The 18,756-nt window shown below is 36.4% G+C and overlaps 1 protein-coding gene across 1 annotated transcript; it reads left to right on the top strand.

Moving 5' to 3' along the window:
- Nucleotides 1-363: 363 nt before the first annotated feature.
- ALB (albumin) lies at nucleotides 364-17,945 on the top strand. Its single transcript, XM_037063433.1, has 15 exons — nucleotides 364-492; nucleotides 973-1,030; nucleotides 1,813-1,945; nucleotides 3,820-4,031; nucleotides 4,598-4,730; nucleotides 5,545-5,642; nucleotides 7,379-7,508; nucleotides 8,632-8,846; nucleotides 10,006-10,138; nucleotides 11,708-11,805; nucleotides 13,543-13,681; nucleotides 14,288-14,511; nucleotides 15,922-16,054; nucleotides 16,680-16,747; nucleotides 17,834-17,945. Exons 1-14 carry the CDS (start codon nucleotides 414-416, stop codon nucleotides 16,719-16,721), a joined length of 1,827 nt encoding a protein of 608 aa, XP_036919328.1. The 5' UTR covers nucleotides 364-413; the 3' UTR covers nucleotides 16,722-16,747; nucleotides 17,834-17,945.
- The last annotated feature ends 811 nt before the right edge of the window (nucleotides 17,946-18,756 follow it).

The following is an 18,756-nucleotide window of genomic DNA, read 5'->3' as shown; positions in this document are numbered from 1 at the left end:
TTGTTCATAGTAAAAGCATACTTGGGATTAGTGATCTATGCAGTTTAGTGCTGGCTTAATGTTTTGCAAATCTTACAAACTAAAGTGTTCCAATGCTAACTCACACACAACGAATATGGTAAGGAATGATAGGTACAGATTGTTTAAACTCTGAGGTAACATTTGATAAGATGTTTTACATAACTTTAATGAATTGACAAACAGTTCCAGATGGCAAACATACGTAAGGGATTTAGTTAAACAATTTTTTGGCAAGAACATTATGAATTTTGTAATCAGCGGAGAGCCAATGAAATACAAAGATGAGTCTAGTTAATAATCTACAATGATGAGTTGAAGAAGTATAATAGTGCTAATTTCTCTATTCATCCTGCCCTTTTTTTCTCTTTTCAGCCCCCCAAGCCTTGGGCACAATGAAGTGGGCAACCTGCATTTGTCTTCTCTTTCTCTTCAGCTCTACCTACTCCAGGGGTGTGTTTCGTCGAGATGCACGTAAGAATTTAATTTTTCTATTGTTCAAATTCATTTTGTTTTCCTAGTAAAATAAAGTTTCAGGAAACCCTGCATTTTTAAAGAGCTAATTTTCCTTTAGCATTAGTGACTAAAGACGATATTTTACATTATGAACCCTTAGGAAGTTATCTTAATATATTTCCAGCACCTTAAGGGGGAAAAAAAGAGATGAGAATTGTTTAATGGATACTAAGAACATTAGGTCTCACCCAAGTTTGAATATAAAGCCATAAATATTTAATGATTTTAATGATTTTTCAAATAGTATTAATGGTAATTAACTTTTTTTGTTTAAAAGCAGAAGAAATAGTTAACCATCACCATAAGATTTTCTGTTCTGATCAGAGCCCAGTATTTTGCAGCAAATGAATACCTAAGTCAAGTGGAGAGAAACATAAAAAATAATATCATAGCTGGTTATTTTCTTTAGAATTGAAATAAATCTTTCTTGTCCCCTAGACAAAAGTGAGGTTGCTCATCGGTATAAGGATTTGGGAGATGAAAACTTCAAAGGCCTGTAAGTTAAAATATTGAAGAGTGAAATTTAAAAGCATTGTTTATTATTCTGAAATTCTTATATTCCCCTCTCATCAGAGTCCAGAATCTAGAACAGTATTGTCTAATGGAATTGTCTGCATTGATGAAAATATTCTGTAGCAGTGCTGTCCAATATGGTAGCCACTGGCTACATGTGGTTACTGAGAACTTGAAATATAAAAAGTGCAACTGAAGATCAAACATTTAAATGGTAGCTGATGGTTACTATATAGGGAAGTATAGCTCTGTGAGTCTTATGTAAAGAGTTTCAGTACCATATGGTACCTTTTCCTGCCAGTTACTACATTCCTTTACCTAAGACATAGATCTGTGGTTTCTTGACAGCATCTTAATATATATATTTTTAATGTAGAAAAGAATGAGAAAATAGTTTTTTAAAGATCAATTTCATTCGATAGCCTGGTTAAAGGAGGTGCGTGTGTGTGGTTTTTCTTTTTTGTTTTGAATAGTCAAAGGGCCTATTTAATGCCCCTCATCTTAACAATTAAATCCACTTAGAATGCATTTTCCCTGCTTGCTGTATATGTGTGCCCCTACTCACACGCACACACACATTTACACATGGTGGAAATACACATCCTCTTTGCTTACAAAACCACATATGGCCTCAGATCATTGCTGATGTAAGATGTATAAAATACTATAGGACTCACACTGATAGCACAGTTTGCTCCCTAGTGCAGCTACCTACTTTATATTCAAGTTTCATTGTACTACGTTTTTCTATGCCCTGTGTTCCAGTGTGCTGGTTGCCTTCTCTCAGAGTCTCCAGAAAACTCCATTTGAAGACCAGGTGAAATTAACAAAGGAAGTAACTGACTTAGCAAAAACGTGTGTTGATGATGAGTCAGCTGAAAATTGTGGCAAGCCCCTTGTAAGTACATTGTGACTTTGAGTGTTATTTCTCGATGCGGACCCCGGCTTGTGGGTCCGCCACATTGTGGATGAGGCATGAGAAATTCACACTGACTGCTGAGTCCTGTGGAGGAAAAGGGAGAGAAAACGGCTTTTCTCTCAAGGGGAGAAAGAGCCTCGGCCTCTGCCATGACAGGCCTTTATTTCTTTTCTGGGCATATTACATGATGGTCCTCATTTACTATGCACAGGTTGGCTTTAGGTGGTTACCTTTTACTGAAAACAAATGAGCTGATGCTGCTAATCACATCACAGAGGAAGGATATTTGCAAATGCAAAGGGAAAAGTGGTTGAACCAGTTATACTCATCCTTGGAAGGTTTAGCATGGATTTTAGGAAGTGACTTCGCAGTAAATGTTTCCTGCCTCAATTCAGGATGAGGGGGTTTTAGCAAAAGCAAGCCTCATAACAGTCTAGGTACAATGCAGACCTGATTCCCTACCGGAGAACCTCTCCGTGGACATGGGTCCTGTCTGGGCTCACACCACACAGAACAGTCTCCTATAATCTCTTGTTATTTGGAATAACCCTCGTCATTACAAAGGGGAAACATCCCCTTTTGGCTTTCTCAGTTATTAAAGACCACGTTTGTAAGCAACACTCACAAATGGGTAAAGATGGAGAAATTCTAGCTATGCTCACAATTTAAAAACATGTCTTCATTGAGGCCACTCACAATGGTCGTAGTGTATTTAAATGGAAATTCGTCATTTGCAAAAGTCTCCTTTTAAAATCTAAAGTTTGATTTGTTTTCCTAGCGGCTGATGGGGATAGCAAGCTTTTTAACCTTTAAAAAGCACTTCGCTGATTTTTGGGCTAATTTTGTTACCCAGGTAAAATAGTAGTCCAGGTATACAGTCCTCACTTTAGGGATATTTATATTTTTACATACAATGAAATATTGTGACATCCATATGTTTTAAAGGACTTTGTGCTTTTGGTATTTTTAGATAGGTCTTTAATACAAAGAGAGGCTTGTTTCTCTCACCACACACTTTATATATACTTTTCTGGAGGGCAAGTCCATTTATTTGTCACTGAAGGTTTTCCTCATCTCATGTTACCTGTCCCCCAAGTCAGAATCAGCATTCTAATGTCACACAGTGTTATGTCTCTAAATATAAATCTTAGAAATGTATTTTTTGAAAATTAATAAATTCTGTCTTGAGCAGCCTATTTTCCTTGGAGTTAGTTATTTTCGTACTAAAAATTCATGGGGATGAAAAGAATTCATTTAGTGGAATGTGCTTTGAGGCACATATTTCTAAAACAGAAAGATCTATGTTTTAATGCAATAACAATTGATATATAGAGAACTGTGTTACTTCTCAGTTGGACCATCTATGTGTAATTTCTTAAGAAGTAATGGTCACGCTAGACTAGTCACAGTGGATAAAACAGAAGGGCAAAATGACAGCTGGACCTCTCACAAAGGAGCAGATCGAACGGATAACGGCCCGGACACTTTCCTCTCTAGTGCGAGTTCGCCTGCTATGTAGAGGATTATTTCCCCTTGATATTTATTTACCATGATCACTGCTGCTCCTCAGTCTCAGGTGGCTGAGTAACATTCATGCTTTAAAGCCACTGACTGCCATTTTGCCTTTTTGTTTTACCCACTGAGACTAGTAGTGAGACAGTTACTTCTTAAGAAATTATCATACATGCAGATGGTCAAATCGAGGGAAGCTCCCTAAACCTGAGGGGAGCAAAGTGGATTTTTATATGATTTCCTCACCCAGGTTTACCAGTACACATTTTGAACACTGTTCTTTCGGTGTGAGGAAAATAAACGACTGCCCAGCAATGTAAAGCCTTTTCTCTTCCATTCAGGCCACCCTTTTCGCAGAGAAATTGTGTGGGGTTGCGTCTCTTCGTGACACCTATGGCGAAATGGCTGACTGTTGTGACAAAGCAGAGGCTGAGAAGCAGGACTGCCTCCTGAAATACAAGGACGATGCTCCGGGCCTCCCTGCGCTGGTGAGGCCGGAGCCCGACGCGCTGTGTGCCTCCTTTCAGGAAGACACATCGAAGTTGTTGGGAACGTAAGTCATCCGATGTTTATGCTTCAAAATGAAAAATTCTGAAATAGGTCAAGACTCATTATTACTCCATTATTACTCATTATTATTACTCCAACAAAAATAGTTTCAACATTAAGACAGAAGCTTTTGTTCTAATGGCAATTTCCAAGGAAGTAATATTTGATGCTGTACAATTTTACACAATAAAAAATTTGATCAAAGATCTTTTGAAATTCATTGAAACAAGATGCTCTGCATGAGAAAAATTGATATGTACTAAGGTATTATGGAGATATATATTTATTTATTCTCAAAATTAATTTCTTTTTAGTTGATAACCTTATATCACCAATATTAACTTTTATATATGTGTATATGCTGTATATATGTACATGTATATGTGTTTAATTTTTTTCACTGGCTTTAAAAATGACAAAGAGAAGATTATCATGTACACAGTGAGTTTAATTGGTAAGTCAGATGTCTTTGGGTTTTGGAGTTTCTAGGGAAAATGTTGATATTAATTGCTCCTCTAATACTGTCTGTTACAGAAAATGACTGTCTGTTTCTTCTTTTAAAAAATTCAGATACTTATATGAAGTTGCCAGAAGACATCCTTACTTCTATGCCCCAGAACTCCTTTACTTGGCTCAAGAGTATAAAGCAGTTTTGACAGAATGCTGCCAAGCTGCTGATAAAGCTGCCTGCCTGCTACCAAAGGTATGCCCCCGCAGAGGACTAGAAGAACCAGTTTGCACTCAAAGCTCCCATTTGGGATATCTTATGGCTAGATTTGGGGCACCTAAGTCTCTGAGGTTAAATTTTTTTACCTGGTCAAAAAAGTCTTCCTTACTCTTATTTACCTCATGTATTTTTTACCCTTTTTGGAGGCCTATGAGATCCTCCTCCCTCCTTCTAACTTTTGCCAGAGTGAATCTGATAGAGGGAATCACTGTATATATGTCTAAATATCCCTCTTATTTTTACAGTGAAATATGAAAGCTCATTTGTAAAATTGTTCAGCAAAGGGCCACAGTTTTTGTTTATCTTTTCATGAACATTTCTTATTGAGGAAGAAATACAAAGTAGAGATTTTCACTGCATCTAGAAGCATGGATTCACTCATTCATTTTATAAATATTTATTATGTTCTGGACCATCTTTTCTAGAGACTTTAATGATGTGAAAGTTGGTGAAGGAGGGATTGAAACTGATTTATGCAAAATTAAGATGTCAGCAAAATTATACTTCCTAAGACAATAGTGTACTCTGTTCTCCTATCTTTCTCATCAGTTCCGCTTTCCGTGGCACTGCCAGCTTGCTGGCTGGTAACTACCTAGGGCTTCCACTATGGCCAGATGATTTGTCCTCTAACTACATAAACAAAATAATTATTTGCCAATAGTGAGTACTTTGGAATTTAGGTGTATATTGTATCTTTAAAACTTAATTTGTCATAGTCTATCTGCGCTTATGAAGGGGTGTTTCATGTAAAAATCTTTAAAAACATTTTCAAAATTATTTCTTTTTTTAGGTGGAAGCTTTGAAGGTCAGAGCATTGTTCTCATCTGCCAAACAGAGACTAAAGTGCTCCAGTCTCCAAAAATTCGGAGAGAGAGCTTTCAAAGCATGGTATTTTAAGTTTAGTTTTGTACTTTATAATGATGTAAATGATGATGGTTCCATTGACAAAATTGTATGTTTGTGTGAGTACTTATATAGTGCCTTCACATACATCTTTTTGGTTATATAAAAGGTAGTAACTTAATAGAAGTAAAAGATAGGCCATAAAAGACAATTCATCATTATTTTTTTCATATTTTTTCAGTGTGGTCCCAAAATTTAAGAATATCTTCTTTTATTATGCTAGGACAGATATTTAAACTCCTATTTATATTTAAAGACTATGGATCTTAGTCCTTTTTTTAAGTCATTTTTTATTTTTTAATTACAGTTGATACATAATATTATATTAGCTTCAGGTATGCACCCCAGTGATTAGACATTGTGTGATGTACTAATCTCATGCCCAGCTGACACCATGCATAGTTCTTAGAATTCCATCAACTGCGTTTCCTGTGCTGTATTTCTCATCCCATGACTACTGTGTTACTACCAATTTGTATTTCTTACTCCCTTCCCCTTTTTCATAGAGATCTTATTCTAATTGTCCACTATTTTTATACAGTTGCAATCAGGGTCTTTTATTTAATTTTATCTCCCTCGGTCCCCTGCAATTATCTGAAGCCGTCTGCTTGTCCTTTCACATTCTGATAATTAAATTCAGCTATGGAAGGTTACTTCTCATTTTCTCATAGGTCCAGCTCTGTTCTTAACTTCTCGTTTTTGCCTGGGCCTTAATTTTTATATTACCTAGCTGGTTCTGGGAATATTCTTTAATATCTGAACCAAAACCCTCCTCACTCCAGTCCCCAGTCTCTCACTTGCTAGTCAACTATTAATCAACACAAACAGAAGATACAATGGAAATAATAGACATTTTGCAGGGTCTCTAGAAACCATCATTTGTACTATCTGCCTGTCACCTCTATCACCAACATCATTAATAGCAAACAAATGAATTTTAAAAAGAACCACAAAGTGAAACAATGCACAATTAAACAGGCTGTGACTGTTTGGGGAGAAGAAGTATCTTTGATCTGATTTAGGCAGCCCTGAAATGATTTGTGAAAGCACGTGGATATTAGTTAGCCTTTTACATTTCATCATCGGGCTTAAAGACTGTTTTGGATCAATTTTGTGGTAAAAATAAGCTTAAAGCTCCTTTATTTTGGAAAGTTATATAATTTCTTTTCTCAGAGTCCTTCAGAAGTCAGGAAAAGGGCTTTTAAATTGGTGAAAAAGATAACTGGAGTTTGCACAACCCTTTCCAGTTTATAAAATGCTTTCCTATGCATTATGTGATTTAACCCTCACAATCCTGTGACTCAGTATGCAGTTGTGACACTGCAGGGGCTGAAGCTCAAGAGAGTCTAAGGACCTCGCCTAGAAGGACACTGCTAGTTAGCAATAAAGTCAGATCTAGAAGTCAGATATGGGCTCCAAACCTGACGCTTCTCAGATGTCACCTCTTTTAGAATCCCTCTTCGATTTCTGGTTTCATGAATTGCTGCCTTCTTGCTACTCACCACACCTTTACACAGGGTAATTTGGCCCTAAGGGAACATTTTGCCCTAAGATAACAATTTGGTTCAGAACCTGCACTAAAATAAGAACTAATGAATTTTAGAAATTATTTCCATATTTCATTTGGTCCTGAATTTTTTGTTATAAGTATTATTTTCCTAGTGCTTTCACATAAAATATCTCATGCTAATAAAGTTTTGATGGGGGAATTTTCTTTTTAGGTCCGTAGCTCGCCTGAGCCAGAAATTTCCCAACGCTGAGTTTACGGAAGTCTCCAAGCTGGCAAATGATCTTGCCAAAGTCCACAAGGAGTGCTGCAGTGGCGACCTGCTTGAGTGCGCAGACGACAGGGTAAAGAATCCTCAGTATTCCCTTCGATAACTTGCTTTGGTGACAGGCTTCAGTTGATATAATGAATTTGTTCAGTGTAGTTTGTGACAGCTGACAATGAATTGAAATGATCTTTTATGCCTAATATGCTCAATTCTTTCCCTCAATTCTTGTGGTACTTTAAAAAAAAATAAACCCGGATATCCAACTCACTAAATGATCTGATAAACATATTCACTAATTTGTAATCCTTGTGAGTCATATTCTGAGAACAAAGGCTTAAAGTGGCATAGGACAGATGCAAAGGTAGATTTCTCAGGAGGTTTTTTGGGAAGATAGGTAGAGTTGGAGAAGAGCTAAAAAGACCTTTGGAAATTATGTAAATTTTTCTATATGTTCTCCCTCCATATACAAATATTTAGAATGACATGTTTCCCCCCCAAAACTTAAATATATGACCAAATACTAAAACCCTAACCTCTCAGAACACTTTCTGGAAAATTTAAGGCAGATATTTCATATGTATAAGCAGGTCTGCAAGCATAGTCTTGACTAATCCTTCAAAAATTTCTTACACTTTATTTAGTTATTTGATTTTAAAAATGTCTGCAATTAATGTTGGGGAATATGTGAAAAAAACAATACTGGGTTTTTAAAAATATGTAGTATATATATATATATTTACTTTTCAATTACAGTTTACATTCAGTACAATTCTGTATTAGTTTTGGATGTACAGCATTAGTGGTTAGAAAATCATGTACTTTACGATACAGAGTGACCGCCTGATGTGTCAAGTACCCATCTCTGTGGCTATTCTGTAACTACCAATTTGTACTTCTTAATCCCTTTATCTTTTTCACCCAACCCTTTAATATTAGATTTTAATTACAAAGCTAAAATGCCTTAACAGTAGAAATATACAATTAATAAATAACTGATACAGGCCCCTGTTACTTCCATTTAATCAAATGGAAGAGTCCCAGGTTTGGGAGCACAGCCTGCAAGTGTTCGTAGAAGGCAGGTTAGTCTGTGTATGGCTTTAGAATGTAATGGGACATGTTCTGCCAACCTAATAAAGGTCTGTAGAGAAAGTATAGTGATGTCAGTTTATGTTGAATAACTTTCATCAACTCGCTTATAGGAGGATCTTGCCAAGTATATGTGTGAGAATCAAGATGCAGTCTCCTCGAAAGTGAAGCAATGCTGCGATAAGCCTCTGATGGAAAAATCCCACTGCCTCGCTGAGCTGGAAAATGATGACCTGCCTGCTGATCTGCCCCCACTAGCTGCTACTTTTGCTGAAGATAAGGATGTTTGCACAAACTATAAGGAGGCAAAAGATCCCTTCCTGGGCACGTAAGTGGATAAGGAATTATCCTGTCATAGCTTTTGTATTGTCTGAGGATTTAGGAAACAATTCTAGACTTTTCTTTGGAGTTGTCACAACTGTTGCCTGCAATACTTAGTTATCCATTCCTCTCGGAGCCTTTAAAGTTTTGTGCAAAAAAAAAATTAGTTAAAAAAAATTGTCACAATAATACCAGCTCATGGCAAAAACGCAATCAATAAAGAAGAGTATAAAAGTAATAAGTAGAAGTTTCTGTCATCCACCCCACCATTCCTTACTTCTTAGGGCTATTTCTGGAAATACTTCTAGAAACATTGCTGTGTATACATAAACTATATATGTATTATTCATTTATTTATCCAAAGAGTATTTCTAGAACTTACATGATACATACATGTGAATATGTATAACACATCTTTATGTCTCTGTATCTATCTATCTATCTATCTATCTACCCATCTATCTGGTGGCAGCAAAAAAGTATAAAGAGAAGTATGGAGTCTGCTGCCAGGTACTTTATATTTGTTTGCCAAGGCCAGATGTCCAGTAACACATCAAGGCAGTATACGTTATATGACAAGATAAGTGATCATATATAGTCAGTGGTGGTAAACTTTGAATTTTTATTGTTGGAGCATAATAATATTATGTGCACCAAAAACATATTTTATAAAATCATGTACCCTTTAAGATTTCATTCATATAGAGAAGAAAAAGAAAAATTTATAAATATCTATCTATCTGAACCTTTTTGAGATACAGTCCAAGTCAAGCAAAATATACATAATAACAGATATCATTTATCAAACATTTAATATGTGTCAGACAGTGTGTGGTATGTGTAAATTTTGTCATGTATTTGTCATGTATTTCTCACAATCCACTTTATGAGATAACCTATTGTGATCTCTATTCTAAAGAGGAGCAGACTAGAGTTCTGATAGTTTTAATAAATTACCTAAGGCGATAGAGTGCAATAAGTGTCAGGACAAGGATTTGAATGAAAGTAGCTTTAACTCTGATCCCCAGACCCTTAGCCACCAAGCTTTGCTGCATGGGGTTTAGTCAAATTGAGACCTTTGGGATACGAGTTATTCTTATGATTAGTTATGTGATTTTTCTTGCTTATTAGTTCAGCTAAGTCTATTCTACTTTCATCTTAATTAGGTTTTTGTATGAATATTCAAGAAGACATCCTGAATATTCTGTCGCGTTGTTACTGAGACTTGCCAAGAAATACGAAGCTACACTGGAAAAGTGCTGTGATACCGCGGATGCTCATGCTTGCTATTCCAAAGTGGTAGGTTTCTCAAAAAAACAAAACAAAGCATGTAGCTCTTTGGTGATTCCAATAATAAGGAAGAGAAATAATGCCAGAATGCAAAATGTTATATAGTAAAATTGAAACATGCTCTTCAGATGGTTTCAATCTTTTGCTCTTAAAAATTTTAGTGGCTCTCTGACTGAAGTGTCTCAGTGGACTGACCACAGGCCTGAAAATCAAAGGGTCGCTGGTTTGATTTCCAGTCGGGGCACATGTCTGGGTTGCGGGCCAGGTCCCTAGTCAAGGGCATGCAAGAGGCAACTTATGTTTCTCTTGCACATTGATGGATCTCTACCTCTCTTTCTCTCTCCCTTCCCCTCTCTCTAAAAGTAAATAAATAAAATCTGAAAAAATGTTAAAAAATTTGTTAGGGAAAAAGTAATCTTAATAGAATAGCTAACAAGACTTAGAACAGTCTGGAGAAAAAAGGATCTGAAGAGACCATTGTCAAGATTTTACAAAACCTTGATCCTGCCTTTTCTGTTTTTACATTCCCGAATAAAATTCGATAAAATAAATTTATTTATGTATTAGAAGTGATATGACTTAAGTATAAAGTTAATCTCATTTCAAGATTTATCAATTTATTAAAAATTAGTATCTTAATAGCCCTGGTTGGTGTAATCAGTGGATTGAGCGTGGGCCTGCAAACCACACAATCACGGTTCGATTCCCAGGCAGGGCACATGCCTGGGTTGCAGACCAGTTCCCAGCAGGGGACTCAAGAGAGGCAACCATACATTGATATTTCTCCCCTTCCCTTCCTTTCTAAAGACAAATAAATAAATCTTAAAAAAAAAGAATTAGTATCTTAAAAGGAAGTTTGCAGAATCTATTCATTTAGAATATTTTCAATTTTTTTGTATTGGCTTTATAAAAAATTAAGGAGATGAAATCTGTTCTGGGGTATTATTAGCATATTTGGCTATGCTGCAATGGGATTTTTAGCATGTTTAGGATACTTAGCACATTAACCTATATAGTGGTCTGCAAACTTTAGAACCAGAGGGAAGTGATGTTTTCCCTCTACCAAGAAACTACTATATGCCAGGCACCATCAGGATCTGATAACCAAGGTACAGTCTTTTCTTTCAGAGAGCTCAGGATCCAACTGGAGAGGTGGATTAATAATAATAGTGCTTATAGCCATAGCTGTAATTTGTTGAACTTCCACTATGTTCCCAGCAGGTTTAATTGAATTAGCTCAGGTTGTTTTTGCAGAGGAATTCTCTGAGGTAAACACCATCTTCATGGCCATTTTAGAGGTGAGGTTTCTAAAACTCGGTGATTGGAAGTAAAATTCCACAACTAGAAGGTGAATCAGGTGACCTGGCTCAAATACCAGCAGTACACTTCGGAACCTGAGTATCCTTAATCACTTACACTCTACAGTTCGAATGTCCTCTAACAGATTTGGCATCAAAGATCTACTTACATTGCTTTGGGCAGAAAGGAAGAAGGTTCTTATTCTGCCTAGAGGGCTAAAAACAGCATGCATCTTGTTCTTAGGTGGAATCCTGTTAACACATTTTTTTTATCTTTTAGTTTGATGAACTTAACCCTCTTGTGGAAGAGCCAACGGAGTTAGTCAAAAAGAATTGTGAACTCTTTGAAAAAGTTGGAGAGTATGGCTTCCAAAATGAGTATGTATTTTTGTTTTTGACTAATTTTTCTGATCAGTTTGTAATTTTTTAAAGATGTAACATACAAAGGGGGACCCAAGAAAACCAGAATTTATTTATTAAAATTGCATATTTATCCCTACATGTTTAAACTTCAGTCACCTTCAAAACACTCTCCATTTGATGCAATACACCTATCAAGACATTTTTCCACTGCTCAAAACAGTTTTTGAACTCATTGATTTGGATGCCTTTTCGTGCTTCTGCCATTTTTTTTCCTCACCTATTCTATATCGGCAGACTTTCTCTTTAAGGACTTTTTAAATCCAGAGAAACAAAAAATGTTGCTTCAAATGAGACTGGCTGAATAGCACAGGTAGGGAATGGGGGTCATGATGTTTTTGTTAAAAAAGTGCTGAGCACTCAGCGTGGTGTGGTTGTAAATCACCCATCAGGAAATGGATAAATGCGTTGAAAGAGTCTTCAAAAAAAATTCACTGGAGCTGAACATAACCTCTCACAACACCAGCTGGTGCACTGATACAGATGGGTTTCTGGAACACTCACCTATTCAGAGAAACCTATACCACAAAGGGCCTGCCCTCCTGAAGATAATTATGTTTTTTCTTTTTGTTCCCTCTTGTAGATAGTACCGGCCATAAAACTTTCAATTATGAAAATACAGTATATGTTTCTAATCCCACCCCATTAAGAAAGACTGAAGAAGAAGAGATAAAAGAGTTGCTGGGATGTAGAGACCTATATTTGAATGTAGTTTAAAAAACAGACTCAAACCTGGAAAGGAACATATCAAATCTCGGGATATAGGAACTGAGGATGACCTTTGAAGGTTAAGGAATACTTTATGGACAAACTAAAGACACCAACACTTTACAGAACAAGGAATAGTTGGACTTGAATAGGAGTAGCTCAAGTATCGGAATACACGTTGACAGACTAATGTGCTAATCTAATACAGCCTACCTATGGAGGTGGAAGCAAGAGGGGGCACATGGTTCAGCAGATAGTTATTGTTCAACTTACCCATGTCGGCACTCTTCTAACTGTGGGTGCTAAGGATAACAAGAATGAACAAGTCTCCTCTCCTGAGTAGGTTATAGTCGTACATTGATTTCCAATGGTGACTGGAAGTCTTAATAAATGAATGATTGTTATGTGCTAGATATCATGCCTGGTTGATTGCATACTTTATTTCTTTTAAGTTAAACCTTGAGCCATCCCTATTGAGTAGGGTATATTTCTTCCCATTTTATAGCCAAGAAAACTCACCCACATCTTCCAAAGTTAGCACAGTGCTGATATACAGGGTGGGGAAAATTTAGGGTTGCAGTTGTGAGAACATGAAACTCAGAGTTATTAAAGCTGTCGTAATAATCATAACCTGCATGTATTTTTCCGTATGATGAACTGTAAACCTACTTCTGCCCACCCCTGTATACTAAGCTGATCAGGTTTTACTGAAAGAAAGAAGCAATTAATAAATACATTAATGTCCCTGAATTGTACTAAGTCACTTTCCTAAGATTACTCAGCACTGGTGGAATTTAAAGTTAGGTTTAATAGTTGCTTAGGGCAATGCCTTTGCACACACTACCCCATCAACATGAAGATAGAGATGATTTTGTGCACAGAAAACCATTTTAATTGATTTTGTCTAAGTATTCTCTGCTTCACCTACTATGTTAGAAGAAAATAGGTTTTTGCCTTGCTAAAAATACATGCATTATTTTGTTATAGGCTCCTAGTTCGTTATACCAAGAAAGCACCCCAAGTGTCAACTCCAACTCTTGTGGAAATGTCAAGGAAACTAGGAAAAGTGGGCAGCAAGTGTTGTAAGCTTCCCGAATCACAAAGAATGGGTTGTGCTGATGACTTCGTGAGTTTTTTAAACTATGATAAGCCAATAGTGATGTATTTTTACCTTTGGATATTTACAGGCTTTCAGAAGCAGGGGTGAACTAATGTGTGTGGGGGTGGGAGGGAGGCAGTAGCAGCCAGGACTTGTTCCCTTATATTATCCCTAGTATCAGAATGAAGATTTAGATAAGATCCCAAAGGTGATAAATTGTTTTGAAAAGAATCAATGAATTTTTAATGTTTTATCTTGGCATTTAAACATTTTTTAGTTTTGTAGGAGCAGGAGGTCTTGCTTAATGTATCATATAAAACTGCTTTATCTCCACTCCAATACATACCTTAGGATTCACCTCAAATTGTTTCAATAAATTATTTTCTCAAATAAATTATTCTTAAAATGTAGGCATATCTAAAAGAGAAAATATTTTTAAACACCTGTTATTATTTGTACTTCTAAATTAAATCAACCTTAGATTCATTTTTGCTAGGTCAAATACAATACTGCCTTTGGTCCACTGAAAAGTAGGACTTTCTGGTAAACTTCCCCCCCACCGTTATTTATTTTATTGCTGACACTATTACATTATGCTTCCTCTGAATTTCTGCCCTACTCCCTATTCTGCAGCTGTCTGTGATGCTGAACGAGTTGTGTGTGCGGCATGATAAGGCACCAGTGAGCGAAAGAGTAACCAAGTGCTGCACAGAATCATTGGTGAACAGACGGCCATGCTTTTCTGCTCTGGATGTGGATGAAACCTACGCTCCCAAAGAATTTAACGCTGAAACATTCACCTTCCACGCAGACGTATGCACACTTCCTGAGAGTGAGCAACAAGTCAAGAAACAAACGTGAGGAGTAGTTCACTACTGCATGTGTTTGTAATCTCAACAGTGAGCAATGTAAATTAATTGGAGAGCTTTCCCTGAAGTAGTTATTATATTTTTTAAAGAATATTTAAGTATTGGCCTGAAGTTGATAAAAGTGTCAAAAATAAAATGCATAGGTTTTTGTTTTCTTACCAAAACCAATGAACCAACAACCATAAAACTATATTATAATCTTGCCTAGAAATCATTCAGAATAATCTTGTGGATAAATGCTGCAGAGAGTAATATCTTAGTGCAGGTTCAGTAGAGAAAGCTGAACAGTTAACTGATTCATTGGTACAGATAGCAAATTAGTAAAAATCTTAAAATAACTTTCTATTTTAAGTTTCTCCTGTGGAAACCCACAGGCAAGACAAATCTCCAAGATGTAACTAATGAGAATGGAATTTGGGATAAAAACCTCTAGAAATGTGAGTTCTGAGGCTGGACTTCCTCTGTTGTCACAGAGGGTTAGAAATGTAACATGAGGTTGCTCTCATCTCTGGTGGGTTCTGATAGTGGCCATATATTTAAGAGTAATATTGCAAAACTTATTGCCCTCGCGTACATGTTCCTAGCACTTGTATGTGTGCCGATGTTAATGAAATAGAGCCACCAGGTTCCATGAGTTTGGATGGTCTTGTTTCTTAGGGCTTTCCCTATTCATTTTGAATCGGTCACATTCCAGAGGCTAAATATAAATATACTTGTGTTAGAAACTTTTATTTGTTTAAGATTTTATTTATTTATTTTTAGAGAGAGAGGAAGGGAGGGAGAAGGAGAGGAAAAGAAACATCAATGCCTTTTGCCTTTCGTTTGCCCCCTACTGGGGAGCTGGCCCACGCCCCAGGCAGGTGCCCTGATGGGAATTGAACTGGTAACCCTCTGGTTTGCAGGCCAGCACTGAATCCACTGAGCTACACCAGCCAGGGTGGATTAGAAACTTTTTAATGGAATCCAAGATAATTAGGTTTTAAGGATCGTTAAAAATTATTCTATAATTTTTGTAGCTCTTGCTATAGACTACAATATGGCATAACTTTCAACATCTGAATAATTTATAAGTGCAATGGCATAATATTTTCTTCCAAAGATTTAACTGAAAAGAGATGTATTGCTTTTTTGAGATTTATTGACACTACAGACATTGAGTTATATACATTTATGGTTTTATTTGCTCCTTCCACCAACCCCGTGAAGATAGATTTGATTCTCCTCATTAAGCAAATGAGAATATTAAAGAAGTGTGCAGAGGTAAGCCTCAGTCAGCTTCAAGCTCAGAGTCACCCTGCTCTAAGACTTGTAATTTCAAACAGCAGGACTACTGTCTTCACTGTCTCCATTTTTCTGTATGCGAATAACCTTTCTTGTTTTGTTTTCATTTAAATGCAGTGCACTTGTTGAGCTCTTGAAACACAAGCCCAAAGCCACCGATGAAAAACTGAGAACCGTTTTGGGGAATTTCTCAGCTTTCGTACAGAAGTGCTGTGCAGCAGCTGACAAGGAGGCCTGCTTCTCCGAGGAGGTGCTGGAGTCGTCCTCCTTTTAATGCAGGGACTTCCTCTCTGGTGTCTGGTCAGGCTAGGGCTTAGGGGTTTCTCTGTCTGAGGGACACCTCTTTCCCCAGGGACAGGAATCTTCCTCTGCATACAGTTGTCTGGAGAATGATTTAAATTAGCTCTTGTTTTCTATCTCCTTCTACACTAGAGCATATTATTAAATGTTTGTAATATTTGTTCTTTTTCCAAAGTTGGGATGTGTATGAATATGGATAGAAATATTCAGAAATTCTGAAATCTTTTGGTATCATGAAACCAAAACGTTAGTTTTGTAAACATATTTTTAGAAGTGCTGGTTTGTGATCTGGTTGAATCTGAGTGCTTGATTTGACAAGTTAGTGGGGAAGTTTACACTGAAATTCCTGAGTCATTTAGTATTTTTCCCGATGACTTAGCAGTAATGTTTTTGTTCCTTTAGGGGCACTGGGAGTCAGTAAGTTTCCTTTCAGAGATTTTAGTGCTAAGCTGGAATTACAGCATGCAAAGCATAGACAAATACTTTGTAATAATCAATGGCTGTATAATGTATTAATTTTTATCTTAATAATGATGCTAATACTTCCTATAAATCTGTCATTTCTTTGTATTCAGGGACCAAAACTTGTTGCTTCAAGTCAAGCTGAGTTGGCCTAAAGACCAAACAATCCCAAGCACCTCAGGTAACTATACTCTGAATTTTCATTTAAAAATTAGTCACAATAGTTAGTATTAAAATAGCAAAGATCAGCTGACCATTTGCTGATAGTCATACGACTATTGCCGATCATTGTTTTAAGCTCCTTGTGTACAGTAACTTATTTAATTCTCAAAATACTTGCCTGAGTTGAGTTCCATTAGTATTTCCATATTTCAGATGAGAAAATGAAAGCAAAGATCAAAGCACAGGCTAAGTAGTTCACACAAGGATCTTGCAGCTGGTGAGCAGTGGAGCCACAACTCACTATTCAAACCGGAGCTGACAGTTAATCACTCACCTGTTCTGACCTAATGTGAAGCAGTAGACAGAGCCATTCAACTAACTGATGATTCATCATCATTAGTGGATAACTCCAAGTATTAGCCTGGACAATATGCATTTTTGTAGGTTGAATGAAAGGTTGAATGACGATGATTTCACAAAGTTCCACCTCATAGCTCATAACAAATTCATGTCATTGGAGAATATGATAGATTTACTTTATGTGAACTATACTTAATAGTAAGTAATATACTACTAAGTTTCCAGCGTGTCAACATGCTAAGTTTTAATAGATATTCTCTTCTTAGGACAAAAAAGCCCACTTTAAAACTGAGATATTTGACCCACAAACAGGTTTTATCCACTTTGGTTATAATATTTTGGGGAGAATCTTTAAAAAACAGGATAAAACTTTCTTTTTAGAAACAAGTTGTTCAACTGTACTTTAGTATGAATTTTCCAAACTGATCACAATATTCATTCCAGTGCTAGACTTGAACTTACTCTTTGCCTACGTGATAGTGCCTCCCCGTTGTGCATCCAGGCAAAGAAGCAACTTCGCATCTCTGCAGATTTGGTAGTTTCCAACTGTGGTTTGTTCTAGTCCTGACTGTGCAGGTTTTCTTCTTAGAGGTCCAACTTGGTGAAGACACCTTGTTTTATTTTCACTGGTGAAAACTGCAAATTGCAGAAAGGCAGTCTAAGCAATTTGACATTCTTTTAAATAGATTTGAAAACACATCCCACTTTAGAAATAGTACTTATCATTTGTCCTTTTCTTTTACAGCTCCCCCTGGAAGAATGAGAGATGAAGACCCAAAGCTTACTCATCTGTTTTTCCTTTTGTTTGGTGTAAAACCAACAACAACTTATCTAAAAAACATGAATTTCTTTAAATATTTTGTCTCCTTTCTGTGTGCTGCAATTAATTAAAAATGTAAAATTCTAATGTTATGGCTCAGGACTATTATTTTTCAAAGAATAGTTGCCATCCTGAAAATTTCAGTGGTTCTATCAAAGTCTTGCTCTTCTCTTTCCCCACTTCAGTAGAGGCCTTCTAGTTCCTAATGGGCAAATTAATTAAAAGAAACATTAGTACTCCTCTGAGTCGTTGATTATAAACATTTAAAGTAATATTTTAACATTATGATAATTCTGAATAAAAGAATAAAGTCTGCAGTCTAGGTAGAGTGTACAAAACTCAGTACCAGAACTCCCGGAGTACCAGAACTCTCTAAGAAATGTGAGGGACAAAGAGGAGAGAGATTATTATAAGGACAGTCAACTTAGTGGGAAAAAACACTGATCCTAGAAGAAATTTAATGGTCTAGGATGACAATACATAAAGAGCATACAAAATTTAACAGTCTTGGGGAAGCATTAGTGAAAGATGGAATTAGGGGATCTGGACAAAGTGCAGTAAGGCGCACTGAATTGAGGAAGCATAAGAGTTAGAAGGTAAAATTTTCTTGTAAAAATTAAGGTATTGCACTCAATATTGGGCCTCTTTCACCTGGTAGTTGCTGACATCATCAGACCATTGCCTATGAATTTACCTACTTAAAATTCACTTATAGCTTTGTTAATTTGTATATATATTTTTGTAGAATTTATTTCATACTGTACATGTCATTTCACAACTTATTTTGTCCTTAATAATAATAATGCTTTATAGTTTTAAGTATGATGCTTGCAAAAGATTTTGATACC

The sequence above is a fragment of the Sturnira hondurensis genome, unplaced genomic scaffold (genome assembly GCF_014824575.4).
Source record: "Sturnira hondurensis isolate 20B ecotype Veracruz unplaced genomic scaffold, ASM1482457v3 Scaffold0014584, whole genome shotgun sequence".
NCBI lineage: Eukaryota > Metazoa > Chordata > Mammalia > Chiroptera > Phyllostomidae > Sturnira > Sturnira hondurensis.
The sequence above is the reverse complement of the archived record's forward strand: the minus strand, read 5'-3'. Positions and strand labels throughout refer to the sequence as shown.